Source organism: Mesocricetus auratus, unplaced genomic scaffold (genome assembly GCF_017639785.1).
Source record: "Mesocricetus auratus isolate SY011 unplaced genomic scaffold, BCM_Maur_2.0 Super-Scaffold_100006, whole genome shotgun sequence".
NCBI lineage: Eukaryota > Metazoa > Chordata > Mammalia > Rodentia > Cricetidae > Mesocricetus > Mesocricetus auratus.
The window spans coordinates 98,265,445-98,286,719 of NW_024429190.1; the positions used below are offsets into that span (position 1 = coordinate 98,265,445).

The window sequence follows — 21,275 nt, forward strand, 5'->3', positions numbered from 1 at the left end:
TTCATTAACCCCATTTTTGTTTCTGTTTATGTGTCTGACCTTGGCTGTCCTGTAGACCAGGCTGACATCAAACTCACAGAGCTCCACCTGCCTCTGCCTACAGACGGGATGTTGGAATTAAAGGCATGCATCACTACCACCAGGCAAAATTTTTTAAGGATTTATTTTATATTCATTGGTGTTTTGCCTGCATGTATATCTGTGTAAGGGTGTCACTCCCCTGGAACTGAAGTACAGGCAGGTGTGAGCTACCTTATAGGTGCTGGAAATTGAACCCAGGGCCTCTGGAAGAGCATCCAGTGCTCTTGACTATTGAGCCATCTCTCCAGCCAGTTATTCCCTCTTTTTACCCTTTCTGGTTTAATGTTTTCTGAATATTTATTGGCAGATGCCTTCTGTAAGCAGAGCTTAGTGCATGCATGAGTGGCATCCATTATGGTCCCATGAAGATTATGTCCTAAATTGCCAGCAAACATTTAAAAATGTAAGTCAGGTGCATTGTTGCACACTGGCCTATGAAAACACATCAGCCAGTTCTTTCTAACAAGGATCCAGTGTGGTCTGGGATGAACTTGTCATGAGAATGGACTCTGTTACGGTGTGCTGAACGTAGGAATGGCATGGACAGTAAGGGCCCTTCAGGGTTTCACATAGCATTTTCTATTTATGAACACCCATCAAGCACTTGCTTTATATAAATACCTACATAATGTGTCCGTAAATGTGAGAGAAGGATATAAGTGCACGTATCCATTGCCCTTGTATGTATACCCCAAAATCAGTGTCCACCATCTGAGTAGTACATTTGTCGTTACCAATACCCTGCATTAATGTATCACCCAAAGTCCATAATTTACACTAGATTGCACTTTGTTGTTTTTTTCTTTTTGGTGCTAGGAAATGCACCTAGGGTCTCTGCATGCTAAGTAAACATGACTGCTAAACCATACTCTCAGCCCTTACAGGTCACTTAGTATAAGAGAACCTGTATGGTATTTATGTACATTTCTACCTTTATAGTATCATTTTTATTTGCTACAAAGATCTTCTGTGCCTCCTGGTTGTTCTTTTTCTCTTCTCAAATTCCTAGCAATGAAATTTTGATAAGTATATGTTGTGCTTTGTGTATAAAACTGGAATGATTTTAAACTGATATTGAATTATTGTAACACATGTATTTGCAGTTCCCAAATGAAGCATCAGGAAGTAGTTTCTAATGTTTTTATTTCTTTGCTTTTGCCACAGATAATTGGCCTTTTGAATGTTTTCACACCACAGAAATCCCTAGAAGAATTTCAAGATGTGTAAGTGTGGTAGTTAAAATGCTGTTAATATTTTGCTAGTACGTACCCATAGATTGTTACTATACACTTTAGCTGTCATCTTTTTCTACCCATGAAGTTACATAGTCATGGAGCTCATGGATGCAAATCTTTGCCAAGTGATTCAGATGGAGTTAGATCATGAAAGAATGTCCTACCTTCTCTATCAAATGCTGTGTGGAATCAAGCACCTTCACTCTGCTGGAATTATTCACCGGGTTAGTAGAAAAATATCACCATGTTCTTTTCTAAGGATTTTTTTTTTATTTTGTGTAAGTATTTTGCTTGCATGTATTTAAGTGTACCGCATGCATGCAATGCCTGCAGAGGCCAGAAGAGGGTGTTTCTTCTACTGAAACTGGAGTTACAGTTGTGAGCTGCCATGTGAGTGCTGGGAACTAAGCCTTAGTCCTAACTCTGAAAGAGCGGCAAGTGCTCTGAACTATTGAGCCATCATTCCTCCAGCCCACAATGATGTTTTCCTTTTAAATCATTGAAGTGAAATTCACATTACAAACAATTTTGAAGTATATGACTCAGTGACATTTAGTCCATTTACAGTTGTACAACCACTACCTATATCAAATTCTAAAAATTTTCATCACCCTCTAAAATAAAAACTACATCTCTTAAACTGTTACTTTTCATTTCTGCCTCTCCTCACACCCTAGCAATTCAGTATTTATGGATTTACCTGTCCTAGATATTTCATACAGATGTGATTCTATAATATATTACTTTTATGTCAGGCTTCTTTGACTGAATATGTTTGCGGTGTCTGTGCTGTAGCATATATTAGTATGTCTTTTCCTTTTTGTGAATGACTAATGCTTCGTATGTTGTATTCCACGAATAATATATGTTATTTCCTTTCAGTTAAATAGTCTTTTGCTATGAAAATTCATGTACAAGTATTTCTTCAATCTTTGTTCTTTAGTTTTGCTGGATGGAATTACTGGATCATGTGGTGTTAACTTTTTAAGGAACCATCAAACTGATTTTTCAAATTGGGTACCATTTCACATTCCCAGAATCCATATATAAAGGTTCCAGTTTTCCTGCAACTTTGCCAATATTTAGTACCTGACCTTTTTATTTTGGTCATCATATCGGGTATGAAGTGGTACTTTATTGTGGTCTTGATAAACATTTTCCTAATGGGTAATTAATTGTCTTCATTGCTTTTATATTGCTCTGACAAAACACCATGACCAAGACAACTTACAGAAGAGAGAGTTTCCGGGGGGCTCACAGTTTTAGAGAATTAGTCCATGACTAACATGGTGGGGAGCATGGCAACAGACAAGCAGACATGGTTAGAACAATACCTGAGAACCAGCATCATGATCTACAGGCAGCAACAGAGAGAGAGCTAACTGGAACGGTATGGGCTTTGGAAACCTCAAAGCAACCCGCAGTTACACAACTCTTCCAACAAGACCACACCTCCTAACCCTTCCCAAGCAGTTTCACAAACAGGGAATCAGGTGTTCAAACATGAGCCTATGCACCTGTGTGGTAGAATATTAGTTTAAGGTGTGTTACTTTTGTTTATGCTGTGGAACATTAAATTATATAATGTGTTGCTTTTGTGTATACTGTTTCTGTTTAGCTCTGAAGCTGTTATTCTTTGCCTGCCTAAAACACCTGCTTGGTCTAATAAAGAGCTGAACAGCCAGTGGAGACTCAGGAGAAGGGGCATAGGTGGGGCTGGCAGACAGAATATGTAGACGGAGAATCTGGGCAGAAAGCAAGAAGGAACGAGAGAGGAAGGAGGAGGGCTTCAGGGGCCAGCCACCTAGCTAGTAAGAAGGAAAGAAAAGGTATATAGGGACAGATAAAGATAAAAAACCTAAGGCCAAAGATACACGGGATAATTAAAGTTAAGAAAAGCTGGCAAGAAACAAGCTAAGCTAAGGCTGGGTGTTTATAAGTAATAATAAGCCTCTGTGGTTTATTTGGGAACTGGGTGGCAGCCCCCCAAAAAACCTAAAGAATAAAGAGTGAAAAACGAATAAGAGCATATGGGGCCATTCTCTTTCAAGCTACCACAGTGGTCAGACATCTTTTCATTTGTTGGTTATCCATTTCCACATTGTCATTGAAAAACATGCATTTTTAAGTTCTTGTTTCTTAATTAGCTGTTTGCCTTTTTGTTACAGATTTGGTGTGTGTGTGTGTGTGTTCCAGTTCTGTACACATACTAAATCTTTACCACATAGAATTTATACACAGATTGGTTTTCATGTTGCTTATAATGTCTCATTAATATGTGAAAGGTTCAGTTTTCATTAAATATCAAATTTTTGTTATGTTATGTGCCCTCATGTCTTGCATAAGAATTTCCTGCCAAAGTAAAGATCATAAAGATTCAACATTGACTCTGCATTTCCTCCAGAGATTGGAACTGTTGCAAGTTCCAAAGCTCTTATCATAAATCGTGTTGTTAGACTGTCTGACCAAACTCCCACACTTAATAGGGCAGTATGTCAAGCAGGATATGCCAGGTGTTAAAATGGCCTGTAGTTTATCTTAGATTCCGGATTGGCATATTTTTGACATTAAAGAGTGTTGACTTCGCTAAAGGTTTTATGTATAAATTTATATGTATGGATTCCCTTCAACTAGTGTGATATACTACATTGATAGATTGTGTTGTGAATTCAGTTTTATTTTTCTGGGATAGATCCCAATTGATCATGTTATATAATCTTTCTGGTATACTATGGTTTGCTGGTATTTTTGCCCCTGAGTTCATTAATGATTTAGTTTCTCGTTTTCATGTGAAGGTGGTTTTAACCTGACTTTGGTATCAAGGCATTGCTAGTCCCATCATAAGTTAGTTACTTAAATTTTTTATTCATTTTGGAAGTTATTAAGAAAAATAAAGTGCAGCTATAGAAATGTTGTTACTATAATAAAGTTGGGATAGCACTAGACATACTGAGGTTTGTTGGTGTAATGACCTGTACCTTAGGCTGGGCAATGTGGGGAACTAGGGCGGAGCTATACATGTAAGATGCTTACTGAAAAGTTCCACTAGGGTCAGTATCTATAACAAAGAAAAATGGACAAAGTGAGAAATTACATTGACTGTATTTATTTCAAAAGCCTCAGTTGGTGCTAAAAAGCCTCTGTGCTAAAAACAGGTCATTCCTGGAGTTTTCTGAAGGCCAACAGCAGCCATTCCTCCTGGGAAATGGAAGAGCCTGTATCTGTGAGCCAAGGGTCTGAACAGACATCACAGGGCCTATTGAAGCCACCCCTTGGGTCGCTCTGCTCACTGTCTTAGGCACTAAATTCTGTCTGTTCCTGCCAGATATTCCCTTGCTGTCTTTTTCTGAAGCAACTACCAAAAACTTGCCGTGATAAACTGTGGCGGCCAGTCTTCTGTCTAGCCCTCACGCACCCGTCCTTTCTAGGTTCACTTGAACTCTGCCTTTCTGTCGCTACTTCTTGGCTTAAGAGATAGTCTAAATGTCTGTTCCTCCAAGGACTGCAGTCAGATGTCCTAGGCTCTTAGAAACCCATGCTGAGGAAGACTTCCTCTACTAGTTCTCACTGTGTCAGCAAAAGAGAGCTACCTGGTAATACACTGCCTTAACGTGCTGGCCTAGATGTGACACACATCACCCGTCTTCAGTGTATCAGCAGACCTGCCTAGTTATAAAAGAACAGGAAAATGTGCGGAGAGCAGACTCATGCGTGTTGGCGAGTACCAGTCCTGCCATAGCCTGTGGTTGGCTGACATACTGCTGCTCTCTCCTGCACACCTGCTTAACAGGTCCACACATTAATGTCTGTATCAGATTCAGACACTGATCCTTTGGGCCCAGAAACATAGGAACTGGCTCTGTCTTCCCTGTCCTTGAGTTCCCTCCATAGAACAATCTGGTGGGGCCAAGGTAGCCACAGCAGTCTGATTGGAAAACTGAAGGATACAGTGGTTGATTAGTTGGCAGTTGAAACCCTGCTGAATGGACATTGTAAGTGTTCCTCCCTCTGGAGGTGGGAGTGCTCACTCGTTAGGACTTGAATCTGATTTCTGCATGTGCAGCCTGTCCACTGTTGTCTACGTTACCTGGCTGCTCCCTATGGGAGTCTTCCTTTCCTCCTCTCCTCCTCAGATACATCTCAAGTACTGAAGGTTGTGGGCTCTGGCTGCTCAGCTCTCTTGCCACTTTCCTCCCCATGGAAGACAGGAGCACAGGTATCTTCTGTTGCTGACATTGGAGCAGAGAGTTTCTCTCTTGCTGCCCTGCCATGTAAGATGCTTAGCAACTTTCTCGACAACAGACTACACAAGTTCTGTTTGTCATGGTGAAGCTTCTATCAGCAACTAAAAGCAGTGTACTTTTTTGATTGTATGTCTTTTTAAAACATAGTAGCTGGTGGGCTCTGTATTCTTGGCCTTACTTGACGCCCTCTTGAGTCTACCTTCACACCTTCAGGCTTCTTTGGACAGACTGAACTGATTTCGTCAATCCGAGAATCCGGCAAGGCTTTCAGATTTGTTATGGGGAATGGTGCATAGAAACAAGCCAAGAATGCCCATGACTTGAACCAGCACAGTGTTTGCTCAGGATCCTCAGGGTTGGCTATGTGGCATTGCTCCATACCTTGGGTCAGGTTCAGATTTGCTTCCCAGGGACATAGTTTTCCTATGGTATAAGGTAGAGGGACAGAAACTGTGCTGACTCGGATACGACCAGAGTTTCTCTTCAGATCTGGTGAGCATCCCATTCTTTGATGTTGCATTAACTGAAACAAGGATAGGCATATAAAAGGATGATGCTTGGCCCAGGGATGACCTAAATCATCTGTCACCTTTTTCTGGGTTGCAGTAGCATTTAACTTATCCAAAATAATGACCCTGTTACCTTTCAGTTCTACCTACAATGTGGCTAGTTCCTTCCAGTGGAGCCAGTAACCCCCAACAGACCAAGTTTTGCTTTCCAGACTCTTCTAGAACCTGTAAAAAGATAAACATTGATACAGAAAGATGAATTTTAGTTAATATTCTTAGAGCTAAATACTCTTGACACTTTATTTTCTTTAACTGTTTCTTTTTAAAACATGTAATTGTTCATAATCATCCCAGAACAAAAAGTGTTTTGAGTTTTTTCTAGACTAGAACCAGCTAGTATAAAGAGCCAGTAGTCTTTAACATGAAAGTGATGTTAAAGTTTGTAGTGGGCATTCCTTTGTTTTATATACTGTATTCCAGAAGTATTAGCAACATTACATTTGCAGAACAAGAATGAGGTGTTTTTGTCTTCTGCTGTAATAACTCTATATTCTTAGTATTCTTAATTTCTAAAGTCCTGAGTCTGTTCCCTAAGCCTATTCATGATAGCATGTTAGAAACAGCATAGGAGCAATTCCTGCATGTAGACATTTAAAGGGGTCTTTGTCCTGAGGGTCTTTGCTTTTGGTGTTAGTATCTGCTCTTCATGTGTGCATGTGAGATAGTGTGCTTGTGGTGTAGTTATGAGTGTTCATTAAAGCTAACAGGCAAAAGCATGATGAATGTGAAGTTTTGAGTATTGATGCCACTGCCTTCATTTTAATAGATTACACAGATTTCCTTTTGGCTGGAACCAAGTAGCAGTTTTTCACAAAGACATTATTTAGCACTCCCAGCAGAAAGCAATTTTATGAGCCAGTGGCCCCAGCAAACTAGTGTGTGCTACATGTGGACAAACGTTTACGAGCAAATACTTGTGATTTTATGTGGGAAGCCAGGAATGGGTAGGCTGATAATCACTATTTTGGTCCTTTAGAATGAGTTATCTATTGAACTGAGATTGATCCCAAGCCTCCCTCCCCATAAAAGCAAACATGTGTAACTATGAATGTTCCAATAACATATGCCAAGATTATGTCAAGATCACGTGACTGTTAGCAGAATGTTTCATAGTGGTTTTAAAGTAATATAAAGCTCATTGTGAGCTTAGGATGAGATTTCTAATACTATTAATTTAATATACAGGTGAATATAAATGCTAATTTATGACTCTTACCATAGTAGTTCTTTTGTGGTTTGTGATTGGTATTTTAAGACAGGGTATTGCAATGTATCATAATTTGCTTTTTATTGCTATGATAAAACACTGACCAAAAGCAACTTGGGGAAGAAAAAGTTTATTTCATCTTATGTAACAGTCCATCTTTGAGGAAAGTCAGGGCAGGAACCTGAATTAGTAATTGAAGCTGATTTCCTGGAGGAGTGCTTTTACTAGCTTTCAACCCCATGGTTTTCTCAACCTGTTTTCTTAAACAACCTGCACTGCCTGCCCGGGGAAGGCACCACCCACTAGGTTGGGCCCTCTCACACCAATCACTGATTAGGAGAATACCCACAGAGCTGTCTCCAGGCTACTGAAGTAGATTCTCTGTTGTTCCCTCTTCCCAGATGACTCTAGCTTGTTAGTTAGTCAAGTTAACAAAACAGATAAGCAGTACACTATGTATCTTAAACATCCAGTCTTTCTGCTTTGGTATCAAGAATTGGGTTTTAAAGGATAGGCCACTATGCCTAGCACAAAAGTTTTTTTATTATTTATTTAATTTTTAATTTCCTTTATGCTTTTGCCTGCATGTGTGTCTGTGAGGGTTATAGACACTTGTGAGCTGACATGTAGGTGCTGGGAATTGAACCCAGGTCAGAGCAGCCAGTGCTGTTAACTACTGAGCCATCTCTCCAGCCCCACACAAAAGTTCTTAAATGAACTTGAAGATGTCTTTCCAAATCTCTTGTTCTATTTGACCAAGAATTTCTAGCTAATACTAATTTCTAGGAAATAAAACTTTACTGACTTCCATACTGGGTTTATGTTCATATAAATGAAATTATCTTAAATCTGACTTCTTGGGTTTGCCTATTTGTGTTGAATCTCTGTAGTTATATTGCAGTGAAAAACAGTGAACAATTAAACTGTTTGACAGATTATGTAGCTCAGTTGAGTAGTAAAACCTTTGTATCTCTGTCTTAGCAATCATTTTAATGTTTATTTCCTGAAGGACTTGAAGCCTAGTAATATAGTAGTCAAATCAGACTGCACTTTGAAGATTCTTGATTTTGGACTGGCAAGGACTGCAGGAACAAGTTTCATGATGACGCCTTATGTGGTGACTCGCTACTACAGAGCGCCAGAGGTCATCCTCGGCATGGGCTACAAGGAGAACGGTCAGCATATACTTTCACTTTGAAATACTCATTTGGTTTAGTTTATCAATAAATTTTTATACGTAAGTTGAAATGCATGGAGCTAAGCATGTATCATTGTTTCAAACATATATCAAGGATCTGACCATTTTACCATACATGTTTGGGGAAGCATGGGGTCTTATGTTAAATGTGAATACTTTCCATCAGTCTTACTCTAGACGAAGAATTCTAAAACCAGAACTTAAAGCCCTTTGCTTGTCTGTAACTTCAACATGAGCATATACCTTTAATTAATCTTAGTAGTAATTCTAGTGTATATGAGTTGTATTTGCTCTCAATTCCAAAACTATAGTCAGGGTTAATAACAACACTCATTATCTTGGGAGGCAGAGACAGGTGGATCTCTGTGAGTTTGAGGCCAGCCTGGTCTACAAAAGCGAGTTCCAGGACAGCCTCCAAAGCCACAGAGAAACCCTGTCTCAAAAAAAAAAAACAAAAAAAACAAACAACAACAACAACAACAAAAAAAAACGCTCATTATAAACTGAGAGCCATATTAAGACTCAATTCTGAAAAACTAATGGATAATGCAACCTCGTATGGGAAGTAATGTCACATCAAAGCTTGTGTCCAGCCTTAAGGAAATTGAACATATTATTATGTGTGGATATGTTAAACTTTTTATTGTGGTGTGTTTCTAGGGAGAAAGTTAGAACAGTATTTTACTTTGAATCAGAAAACTATTGTCAGTCTTGAAGATTCTTAATGCATATGTACATACATACGTACATACATATTCATATGCATATATAATGATACTGTTGAAATTGGTGCTCCTTGCTTATCATTTTTGAACTAATTAAAAACAATTACTTTAGATATAAACTTATTTAAATAAACATGATATTCTGCTTTTTTAATCTCAACATAAGATTTTAAAGTTTTGTTTTGAGACTTGACATTTCAAGTAACCAGAAAGCAGATTGCTAATTGCTCTTCTGTAAAACTTGGTTATCACATAAATTGTACCATGTGTTGGTATCCTTGTAAACATGGTCTTGACATAGCTCCTTACTAGAAATTAGAGATGCGATTGTCAAGAATTGACATTGGGGCTGGAGAGATGGCTCAGTGCTTAGCCGCACTCACTGTCCTTCCAGAGGTCCTGGGTTAGATTCCCAGCACTCACATGACTACTGACAACTGTCTGTAACTCCAGTTTCAGGGAATTCGACACCCTCATACAGACATGTGCACATAAGATAAAAATAAATAAGAAATTATTTTTTAAAAAAAGAATTGACATATTGTCTCTTTTTAGATGAGAGTCACAGATCATCTCATTGCTTTTCCTGCCTGTTCCCCCAGGAACCCAGTCAAACCAAATGCTTCTTCTTAACTACATTAGCCAGCAGGGGATGACATACAGATGTCCTCTTTTAAGTCTGTCTGTCTCTCTGTCTCTGTCTCTCTCTGTCGCTGTCACTCTGTCTCTCTCATCTCTCTCTCTCTCTCTCTGTCTCTCTCTCTCTCTCTCACACACACACACACACACACACACACACACACACATACACACACACACACACACACACACCGGGGGCAGGGGGGCACGACCTCAGATTATTTTGGAAAGTTTGGGATAATTTGTTTTAAGCTGCCTGATAACAAATTCAGCCCCTTGTAGCAAGTTTTATAATACAGTAATCTGCTCAAGACTCTTTGTAGATCACAAATCTGTAGGTACTTTGGTATTTTAAAATAGAAAACTTGAAAAACACTTTGTTTACCAAGGTTTCTTAACAGATAAGCTGTTCTTTCTCAGCATTTGTTCCTTTTGGGGTAGAGGTTAGATGTACATGTAAAATGAAGTTGCAAAGAAAATAACTGATTTTTAATTCAGAACATATAAATAAAGCCTTTTCAGAAAGTTCAATAAGCCTGTGAAATCCAGTTTGAAATTTTCTGAGAAAAACTTGAGATTAACATTTTATTAAATTCAGAGACATTCTGTTTTTCATATGCTAGATTATTTCTGCTTGTGCTTTTTAAATTTGACTTAAAGAGAGAGTAAAATGCACAGTTAAACCTCAAAATAGTGCTTCTTATTTTTATAATTTTATGACCTCATATACATTTTTAACTTTTTTTATAAAGTTTGTCTGGCTCTGCGTTATATTGTATAAACATTATCCATTATAAAATGTGTATTTTTTAATTTATACAATTTCTGTGCATAGCTCTCACTTTAAAATTAGATATGTAATTAAAATACCGCTCTTCATATTTTCTTTTGTGATTCAAAGGTTTTTTATAAGTATTTTGTGTTTTAAATTATTCCATTATTTGAAATTAAAACCACCTTTTTTAGTGATGTCCTGCAGTTTTTTAGATAATGCAGTCATGTTATGCTTCTTTGATTTTAATGACCTTTTGCTTTGCTTTTCCTTCTTTTGTGCTGCAAACATAGTGGATTTATGGTCTGTGGGGTGCATTATGGGAGAAATGGTTTGCCACAAAATCCTCTTTCCAGGAAGGGACTGTATCCTTGTGCTGCTGCAGCAGATTAATTAGCTAGGTGATGAACTTCCTTCTGTTTGCTAATGAAAAGGAATATATTCTACATTTGTACATATGGGTTTTTTTAATAGATGTAAAGTTTGTGGCTGCTATAGTTCAAAAATCTGTTGAGCAGAGAAACTGAAGTGTTTGTAGGCTGCACCTGGCAGAGGACATACAGTCTCTGCTGGTAGTCAGAGCACATTCACTGTCGTCCATTTTTATTTTGTATTGCTTCTCATGATTTTAAGTGTATATGGTGTGCGTGTTTTATTTTAGTGTTTATATATTTTTCTTTTTATTTTAACCAAAATCTTTATGTTAATGTCATTGCATTTTGTTTTCAGTTGACATTTGGTCAGTTGGGTGCATCATGGGAGAAATGATCAAAGGTGGTGTTTTGTTCCCAGGTACAGATCGTATCCTTATCTTTGGCCTAAAGCGTAGTTTCTAAAGGTCAAACTGTATGGTACCATGTCAGGTGCAATGTATTTTGTCTCTCCCTAATACAAAGTATTATTAAATTACTCTTCCAGAATACCACCTCTTACCTGACATAGACTTCCCTCTTCCTCATGTATTGTTTGCATATGTTAATTGTAAAAAGTGCTCAAGTGTGATTATAGTTCCTTGATGACTTTGTGTTGATTAGCATAAAAACTTATGGCTTCCACTAAAACGTTTTACCACTTGAGTAAATCTATAGCTATTTTGAAGTTGGCATGAATTTTGGAATTATCTGTTGCTCCTGTCTGTCTTTTTGTTTGGTTCCCGACACATCTTTCTGTTACTGTTCTGTGTGTTGTGTCTCCTGTCTCATTACACTAACATAACACGCTGAGAATGTCAGCAAGAAGTTTCCTTTGTTGGGCTTCATGCTTTTAGTTCATCAACTTTTAATATTTATGTTAGCAGTGAAGTGTCTATCAGTGAGTAGAATAATTGTTTTAAGAGGAATGAGAATAGCCGGGCGTTGGTGGCACACGCCTTTAATCCCAGCACTCGGGAGGCAGAGGCAAGTGGATCTCTGTGAGTTCGTTGTGAGTTCGTTCGAGGCCAGGCTGGACCGACAGCCTCCAAAACAATATAGAGAAACCCTGTCTCGTAAAAAAAAGAGGAATGAGTATTCACCATGTTACTGTAAGAGTGTTTGGGACATTAGTCTTTGGAGTATAAAAACTAGAAGGAACAAGACCAGGAAATCCTAGTCTACAACATACTGAGATACTGGTGTCATTTTCATGTGTTTCAGTGTTACACAAATGTAATAAACATAGGCAAACCTGAGAATGGCAAAAGAAAATGCTACTTCTGTCAAAGTCACCATGTCTATCACCACTGGTGTTTTCTGTTAGTATAGAGAACTCAGAATAGAAATATTTCTCACTGGCGGAAAGGCAAATTTTTAAATATTAAATTTTTGTGCAGTCTTTAGGTATAGTAATGATAGTTTTTGAGTTATAATTTTTATTTTGAATTTACTTGTTTATTCCTTTGTTTTATGGCAAAACCTACACATGTGCACGAGCACACATACATGCAATAAGTAAGATTAAGTTTATTTATTGACCATTTTTTTATCCACTTGCAATCATTGCATTTTGCAAGGTGACTTTGACATAAAATATATGATGGCCACATTCTTTAAGTTTTAAATTTTTTTTATTTTCTCGTATTTAATGTGGATAAGATTAGAGTGTTGAATATTTGATCCATGGAGTATTTTTCTTAGCTACTTGATAATAGATATTGATCAGTGGAATAAAGTTATTGAACAGCTTGGAACACCCTGTCCTGAATTCATGAAGAAACTACAGCCAACAGTAAGGACTTACGTTGAAAACAGACCTAAATATGCAGGATACAGCTTTGAGAAACTCTTCCCTGATGTGCTTTTCCCAGCTGACTCGGAGCATAACAAGCTTAAAGGTAAGTTGTATAAGTATGTTCACCATATTCTGTTTTGGGTATGCATGTATGGGAAGAGTGCTTAGTCGTATTCTTAAGAGATCTAACACAAAATTATGTCTGCTAGTGGAACATACCAAGTTTTTTGCTATTTTTGTGTTTTAGCTAGGTATAGTGGCATTTGCCTTTAATTCTTGGAATTGGGAGGCAGAGCAGGAGGATTTCTAAGTTCAAGGCCAGCTAGGATAACAAAATGTAGACCCTGCTTTAAAAAAGAAAGAAAGAAAATTTACAAATATTGTGTGTGTCCTGGTTTTGTAGTAAAAACTATTCTTTAGGTGTGGTGGTTCACAACTATAATTCCAGCACTTGGGAAGCTGCGACTGAAGAATTGCCAGGAGTTTGAGACCATGTTGGTCTACCTTGTGAGATTCTGGCTAGCCTAGAACTGGTCTTTTTTTTTTTTTTTTTTTTTTTTTTTTTTTTTTTAAGGACTACAGAGATTGCTTGCTGCTGTTGCAGAGAACCTGAGTTCATTTCCTAGCACTTATGTGAGGCAGTTCACAACCACCTGTAATTCCAGCTCCAGGGGACCTGATGCCCTCTTTTGGCCTTCCTAGGCACCTGCATTCATGTGCACGTGTACATACCCCTTCCCTCTGAACATACATAACTAAAAAATGCAATAAAACTTGCTTTGTTTTTGTTTTTCAAGACAGGATTTCTCTGTGTAGCCCTAGCTGTCATGAAACTAGCTCTGTAGACCAGACTGGACTTGTACTCACAGAGATCCACCTGCCTATACCTCCCTCTCCCTCAGTGCTGGGATTAAAGGTGTGTGCCTCCATTGCCTGGCTATAAACCTTTTTTTTTTTTTTTTGATACTTACAAAAACAAATAATAAAAACATTCTTTTTTAAAACACGGGATTTGGTTTGGCTTGGTCTGTCTTGGTTCAGTTTGAAGTAGCTATTTACTGTGTGATCTTGCTAAACTGGGACTAGAACCAGGCCTAGAAATTGTGATCCTTCTGCCTCTGTGTCCACAGTTCAGCAATTACAAGCATATGCACCACAATGCCTGGCAAAAATAGTTTTTTAAAAATAAAAGATAACTTCAACTTTCTAAAGTTAATAATTAGAGACTCTCATGAACATGTGTATATTAATATCATTATTTTTGCAGCCAGTCAGGCAAGGGATTTGTTATCCAAAATGCTAGTGATAGATGCATCCAAGAGGATCTCAGTAGATGAAGCTCTCCAGCACCCATACATCAACGTCTGGTATGACCCTTCGGAAGCAGAGGCTGTAAGTTGTTAATGCTTGAAGAACATACCGCATTCTTAGAGCTGTAGTTAAAACCAGGTTTGAAAGAGGACTTGTCGTTTTAAATAAAAGATAGATGGATGATGTTAATGTTTCCCTAGTTGTGCATGAAGAAAACTGTAGGTCAGGTATCCTCCCGCTGTTTCTTAGTCTACTGAATTGATAGTTGATGAGAGAGGAGCTAGGGCATCTGTGTGAGCAGCCTTAGTTAGAACTAATGTTTTATACCCAAAAAAGAGCAGAGTTCTGTAATACAGGCGTAGTGTGACAACTTCAAAAGTTGGGAGGAAAGAAAAAAGACATTTCTTACAAAGCAATCTTACAGAACTACTTTCTAGAAAGTTAAAGTTAATGATGATTAGCTAGTCTTTGTCTTGTGATTCATTTTTGTAAGTCTTTAGTCTGGCTGATATTTCAAGTAATTATTAGTGTACATAATTCCAATAAGCTGACTCAGTTGTTACTGCCTTGTGTCTTTCAGCCACCACCAAAGATCCCTGACAAGCAGTTAGATGAACGGGAGCACACAATTGAAGAGTGGAAAGGTAACTCCAGAGTCTAGACACTGACAGCTTCTGCTTCCCTTAGTGACTTCTCGTGTTTAGGAGGTTACTGTTGTAATAAGTTTTTGTTTGTGTGTTTGTATTACAGAAATAGACAGTTTCCTTCCTTAATTTCTGAAATTCTCTACCTCAGTCATAGGCACATTAGTGCTGAATCTTTTGTTTCTACAGCCATGTTTGGGGTATCCTCTCTCTGAAATCACCAGTGGTTATGTTCTATACACACTTGTTTGTTGGCGTCTTTGTACATCTTGAGTGTGTCACTCTCTTGATCCACACAGCAGGGTTTAGCAGCTAGTAAGTAAGGGGTGAGCTATAGGGCAGTCTGTTTCTCCATTTGTGAGATGCACTGACGGTGACCTTCACATAGTCTGTTGGGTTGCCATGTGTTTATGTGCACATATCAGAGTATAACAGAGACGCCCGAAAAGGAGATGTGCCGGACCAAATGTTGTGTTAGTCACTTCCTGTTTTTTGTTTTTTAATCAAAGAAACTGTAGTTTCTGCTTCTATCCGCATGACACAAGAGTATCAGTCCATTCCCACTCTAACCAGTAGAATGTGAACATCAGATCTAGTGTTTTTTCTACTTTGTGGATGTGGTTATACGTAAATATGCTTTTTGTTTTTTTATTTTAGTGTCCAAAGTAACATGTTTCATTATAACATTTTCAGGTGTATGTATCATTCTGTTCATATTAATCTCCTTTTACCTTCTATGCCCTCCATTACCGTTTCACGTGTCCTTTTTCTCCCCATAATCTGCCTCTTTGTGCCATACAAATTTATATTGTCACATCCAGGTTCCATATAGGGGAAATGTGCAATAGTTGTCATTCTGAGGGAGGGTGACTTAGTATGGTACTCTCCAGTTCCACTTTCCTGCCAATGACAGCATTTCATTCTACTTTATGGCTGACTGAGAGTTACCTTGCATACATATACACCACATTTTGTTTGTTTGTTTTGTTGTTGTTGCTCTGTTTTGTTTTTGAGACAGGATCTCACTATGTAGTTTTGGCCAGCCTGAAACTCACTCTGTAGTCCAGACTGACCTTGAACTCACCAAGAGCTGCCTGCCTCTGGAGTACTGGAATTAAAGCCATGTACCGCCACATCTTGTCTCACCACATTTTTTTTTACCCTGTTTTCTGTTAATGAGCATCTAGGCTGTTGATGGGCAGCTAGGCTAATAGCATGTATTATTGCTGTGAATAGTATATGAGTAACAGTGGATGAGCAGCTGTTATATTCAGCCTTAGATTTCTTTAATGGAATTCTGTTTTTTAAATTTTGGGGAGAACCTTTAATAATTTCTATAGTGACTATTCTAATTTTTGTTTCCACTGATATGTGTGATGGTTCCTTTTTTTACCACATCTTTGCCAGCTTTTGTTGCCATTGGTTTTCTTGATGGACGGTAGCCATTCTTATTGATGTTGGACAGAGTCTTGGTACTGTTCTTGCATGTCCCTAATGGCTTAGAATGTGTCTTTCCTCAGTCAAAGTTGTATTTGTAGTGATCCGCTGCTGCCAGCACTCAGGGATACAAGAGTCTTGAAGAGGGGTTGGTGCTGACACCTTTTGTAGGCTACTTGGAAGGAGCTGAAGCTACTGCTGCTTTTCCTTCAATAAAAATGTCTTTCTGCCCATTCTGACTGTAAACACCGCTTTGGTTATAAATTTTTGTAACTACAACCTTGTTGTATAAGGCCAGGACTCAAGAAGGAGGATAAGCACAGACCCTAGCCCTCACTTGGACAGAGTCAGACAAGCGTCTGTAAGGCAGAGAGCTGTGTGGGTGACACACTAAACGCAGTTACTGCAAAGAGTTTTGCTTTCTTACTACAAAGTCTGTGGTTGGATATCAGGGAATTGTTAACGTCTGTGAGTGAGAACTTGACTCACTGTTATTGCAGGAAGCAAGCTTGATATACTTAACAGATACACAAGTTTTGACTTAAGATACATCCCTTCTGAAGTTGTTGACTCTGACTTCAAAAGACTTACTGTTCCTGTTCTTTTTCAGAGCTGATATATAAGGAGGTAATGGACTTGGAGGAGCGAACCAAGAATGGAGTCATAAGAGGGCAACCATCTCCTTTAGGTTGGTTACAATATAAACCTGCTCTGGTTGCAGTTGCGGTTTATTTCTCGTGCTATAATCTTCAGTGGCCTGGGACCTGCAGCTCTTCCCATGCTCACTCAGTTGGAAAGTTACAGTTTGAAAGCACTGGCACACTGTCGTCTCAATGTTGTCTGCTCTTGTCTCTGTCGTATTGATTTAAACCCTGTTTTCATTGGCACCACTGCCTTGTCTTTAAAGAATTCTCCCTAACATTCACTGTGCTTTGATTTAGTTGGAATAAATGAAACTTCGTTACAGGATTTGCTGCATATACTCTCAAGTACTTGTCTTCTCGGTACTTTCATCACATTGAAAAGCAAGCTTTTGGTAGACCTTGTATGTGAGTGTTCTGTTCATCATTTTGTAGAATGGGGTGATGTCAGCCCCTGAGATGTGGCTCAGCAGATTTCCTACCTGCTTGCTTTTAATATCTTGGGGCCCTATACTCGCACTACTATTTATTGTAAATGTGTTCTTGAAAACTTTTATATGCTTCTAAATGACCCTTATTTTAGTAAGCTTGTAGATTGACCATTGCTACCTGCTGTTGAGTTGTTTTAACATAATCCTACCCCTTGAAAGGATTTCTGTCTGAGTAAGGTATTCCTGTTTACTGGGGTGGAGGTTCATTTTTTAAATGTAAGAAATGCTTCTTAGATACTACTTTTAGCAGAGAAAAACAGTTGCTCCTGTCTGTTTAGTAAGTCTGTATTTGTCTTTGCCTGGTATTTACTAATTGGGCTGTTTCAATACTCCTGAAAAGTCACACAGTCTGGTGCCAGGGTTGATTAAGGTTCTTCCTAATCAAAATTGTTCTTTTGTGTTAGCTTCTGCTTAGCAAAATGTACCAGAAGTGTTTTGACATTGTGGGTTTTTGTGATACAGTATCAAAAGTAATACTTTCTATAGTATTCTCCCTTAAACACTTTTTTTTTAGTCACTTGGTTCTTTGAGATCTTCTCTACAACCAAGTGCAATGTAGACAGTTTTATATATACTCTCAACTCTTTTGGAACATACTCTGAGGCCCAGTTATGGTTCTTGCTGTAGGGTGATTGTCCGTATTACTTGAACTTCTAACTTCTTGTCTTAAACTAACAATGCAGTAGAAAGGACAGGAGCATACATGGGTTTAAGAATTCTCCCTTCATAGCTTGTATGAGAGAACACTAGTGTTAGGTTTAGTTCGATTCAGCACCCCTTAGGCCCAGCAAGAGCAGCATGTTGGCACTGGAGGTAGGCAGCCCAGTAGCTGATTTGCTGTTTTGTTTCTCATAGCACAGGTGCAGCAGTGATCAATGGCTCTCAACACCCATCGTCTTCGCCGTCTGTCAATGATGTGTCTTCAATGTCCACAGATCCGACTTTGGCCTCGGATACAGACAGCAGTCTAGAAGCATCAGCTGGACCTCTAGGCTGCTGTAGATGACTACTTGGGCCTTGGGGGGGGTGGGAGGGATGGGGAATCGGTTAGTCATTGATAGAACTGCTTTAAAAACAATTCAGTGGTCATATTTTTGAGTGATTTTTCAGAAAATGTAGAATTCATTTTGTAGTAAAGTAGTTTATTTTTTTTAATTTCAAGTGTTGTAATTTAAAACCTAAGTTGTGTTTTTAAACAGCAACAAAACTGTATTGTATTTTTGCTGTAATTAACTGTATGATGTAAACCTAATTATTTTATCATGGTTTAAATTTTTGCATATTTGCTTTATCTTATGCTGCTGATTTTTTTTTACTGAATTTGTAAGATTTTGTTTATCAAAGCAACTATTATGTGGTGACTTGCATATATCATGAATTATTTAAGATGTTTATAAGTTTTTTTTATTAGAATTTATTTCAGATGTTTGTTCATGATGCTATCCTTAAGGGTTATGTGCTTATCAATGAAATAACCCCAGAGGAGTAAGGGAAAATAACCTGTAACCAGTTATATTCAGGAATAACTACTGTAAATGATGAACGTGTCGAGAAACCTCCAATATTTGCTACTTGCCAATCCAGTTTAGTTACAACAATTAGTAGGCAACCTTACCTAAATTTTGGCAAATGCCGTGCTATCTAAATGACAGAATAACTCAGAGCATGTCTTTAAAAATGCTGAGCACATCCTGCTACCTTTTGAAGCTCCCCACCCCAACCCAACAGAAGCAAGTCAAAACATGTGGTGTATTCTGAACATTGTGGCATGCTCAGTTTTTGATCATATACAGTCAAGAGGATACTTCATGAATATACATTTCAATGCAAATCAAAAGATGGTTCCCTTGTACTATCTATGAGCCTGCTTCTGTATACTCCGAGTTAATCTCAGGCTGTAGGTTCAGGCATTGGTCAAGAGTCTGCACTTCCCTTTTGTACAGCTCCTGGCCTCCGGACCTTCCCAGTTCCTGTTCCTTGAAGGCTCAGTCTGTTGAGTACTGGGGTGTGGTGTTTCTGGCCATTTGATTCTACCTGTAATAGAATCCTATTTTTACTAGCTGTCGGGAGGTTCCAAAGCCAACTAAATTTGTGTAGGCGATGTTTAAATGAGCAATATACCGTTCATCTGAAAATAGTAGCACACAGCCATATGTAGGATGTCATTTTCTAAGGACTGTTTCTTCACAGTGAGCAGAGCAAGCAAAGTGGTGGTTCTTTAGTCCAAGTCTTTGATTTTTAGACCTGATTTCAAGTATAATACGCAGTGTGGACATCGAGTAGTTTAAGAATGGTGCTGCTCCTGACAAGTGTGTGTTAACTGTTTACATTTTATATCTACAGAATCTTTTCTCTGTAACTGAATTTTTCCTAAGTAAAATGTCATCAAGGTCTCGTTATTTCTGAAATGATGTCTGTAATGCCCAGGCACCTTTGGTATTGTCTGGAACAAGAGGGTTTCATGTAATGAACAGGGGAATACATACTTTATGAGCTGCAAGGTTGTAGGGAGAAGCCCCTTGGGGCTCCCAAACACAGGACTAAGAGAACAGGCATGGCTCAGCAAATTTCTGAAAGTTTGCTTCGTTTTTTGTTTGTTTGTATATTTAGTGTAGAATTACTTTCGAGTAAGGTATTTTCTGTCATTGTTAATGTGCAATACTTAAGATTAAGATACATTAGCCTTTTTTTACACTTTGAAATATAACAAATTAGTTTATCATGATTTCTGGTGTCCCACCTTTTAGTGATTCCTTTTCTATACATATAACATGGTGCATTGATTTTATTAGGCAAGTATGAATTTGAGACTATTATGCCTCTTGGACTGTAGAAGTACAAGATTGGAGTCAGGATTTTAGCAGAAATTGGAGTGTGAGTGTGTTCTTATTTTATGTTAGTTTTACAGCTCACTGGTTTTGTTTTCCCTAGGATACAATGTGTCACTATTGCACTTTAACAGCTAGCATGCTTCCTTAGTTTTCTGTATTTTATGTTTTCATTGCTGAGAAGCCATCTTTCTTGATGCAGATTTTGGTTAAGTAAGAAATAACAGTTGTTCTGATTGTACATTTGTTATAATTGCCAGCTCCCACTTGCCAGCCATGGTGTTTCAGCTGAATTAAAAGAAAACAAGCTTTCAGTGCTTAATGTAAACTAAAATACTTAACAAAATTATACCCTAAAAGTAAGGTCTGTTTGTTAAATGTGTGTGCCCCAGCTTTTTAAAATCCATTGTTTACATAGCCCCCCTCTTTGCTTAAACTTGTAAGCATAAATCATATTGGTACTTTTAGAGACTTAAATCTTAAGTTTTTTTTTAAGAATTTACAAAGAACATTTCCATCTAGCCGTACTTGTTAAGCCACCCTATAATTTGACTTTTCAATTATATATGCTTAAGCTACCCATTGTCTTACTGTTCAGAAGTTGTTTGAGAATTAGCATTCGACTTCATAGGTTAGGAAAGGGACACTGATTCTTCCTATATGTCTTCCTGGTCACAGTTCTCTTACTTACCCTTGATATATACTGACCGTCTGTAAGATGGCCATGTTGTTGGGATTGCTTGTTATAAATAGAGCATCTCAACTCTTTCTGCTATTTTCTAAGTGGTTTTTATTGTATCTTGCCATGCTGCTTGCCAACTCAGAAGAGTGCACACCAGACGCAAAGAAAGCCCAGTGCGTTCGCACCTCCCCTGTAAGAGAAGCTGTAGTTCCTACCAATACAGAGAAGACTGATAGTGTACAAAGCAGCAGCTTGCCTGGCAGCCTGTCACCCTCTGTTCTGGGCTTGTCTCACTCTGTTACCCCAAGACATGGAGACAGGGAGGCTCCTGACAAAATGAGCAGTAGGCAAGTGAAGCTGTTT

General features: G+C 38.3%; 1 protein-coding gene across 4 annotated transcripts in view; it reads left to right on the forward strand.

Moving 5' to 3' along the window:
- Mapk8 (mitogen-activated protein kinase 8) overlaps nucleotides 1-19,801 on the forward strand; it is a 55,123-nt gene extending 35,322 nt beyond the window's left edge. For 2 of the 4 annotated variants that reach the window (XM_013118828.3, XM_040747718.1), the window contains 9 exons: nucleotides 1,246-1,304; nucleotides 1,402-1,540; nucleotides 8,346-8,511; nucleotides 10,964-11,035; nucleotides 12,799-12,981; nucleotides 14,146-14,270; nucleotides 14,770-14,833; nucleotides 16,881-16,958; nucleotides 18,263-19,801. In XM_013118828.3, the coding sequence (XP_012974282.1) occupies nucleotides 1,246-1,304; nucleotides 1,402-1,540; nucleotides 8,346-8,511; nucleotides 10,964-11,035; nucleotides 12,799-12,981; nucleotides 14,146-14,270; nucleotides 14,770-14,833; nucleotides 16,881-16,958; nucleotides 18,263-18,408 (1,032 nt within the window). In that variant the 3' untranslated portion in view covers nucleotides 18,409-19,801. Of the gene's footprint in view, nucleotides 1-1,245; nucleotides 1,305-1,401; nucleotides 1,541-8,345; nucleotides 8,512-10,963; nucleotides 11,036-11,399; nucleotides 11,472-12,798; nucleotides 12,982-14,145; nucleotides 14,271-14,769; nucleotides 14,834-16,880; nucleotides 16,959-18,257 lie in introns of all 4 variants that reach the window. The other 2 variants (XM_013118829.3, XM_040747719.1) reach the window with 2 other exon arrangements.
- Nucleotides 19,802-21,275: the final 1,474 nt, after the last annotated feature.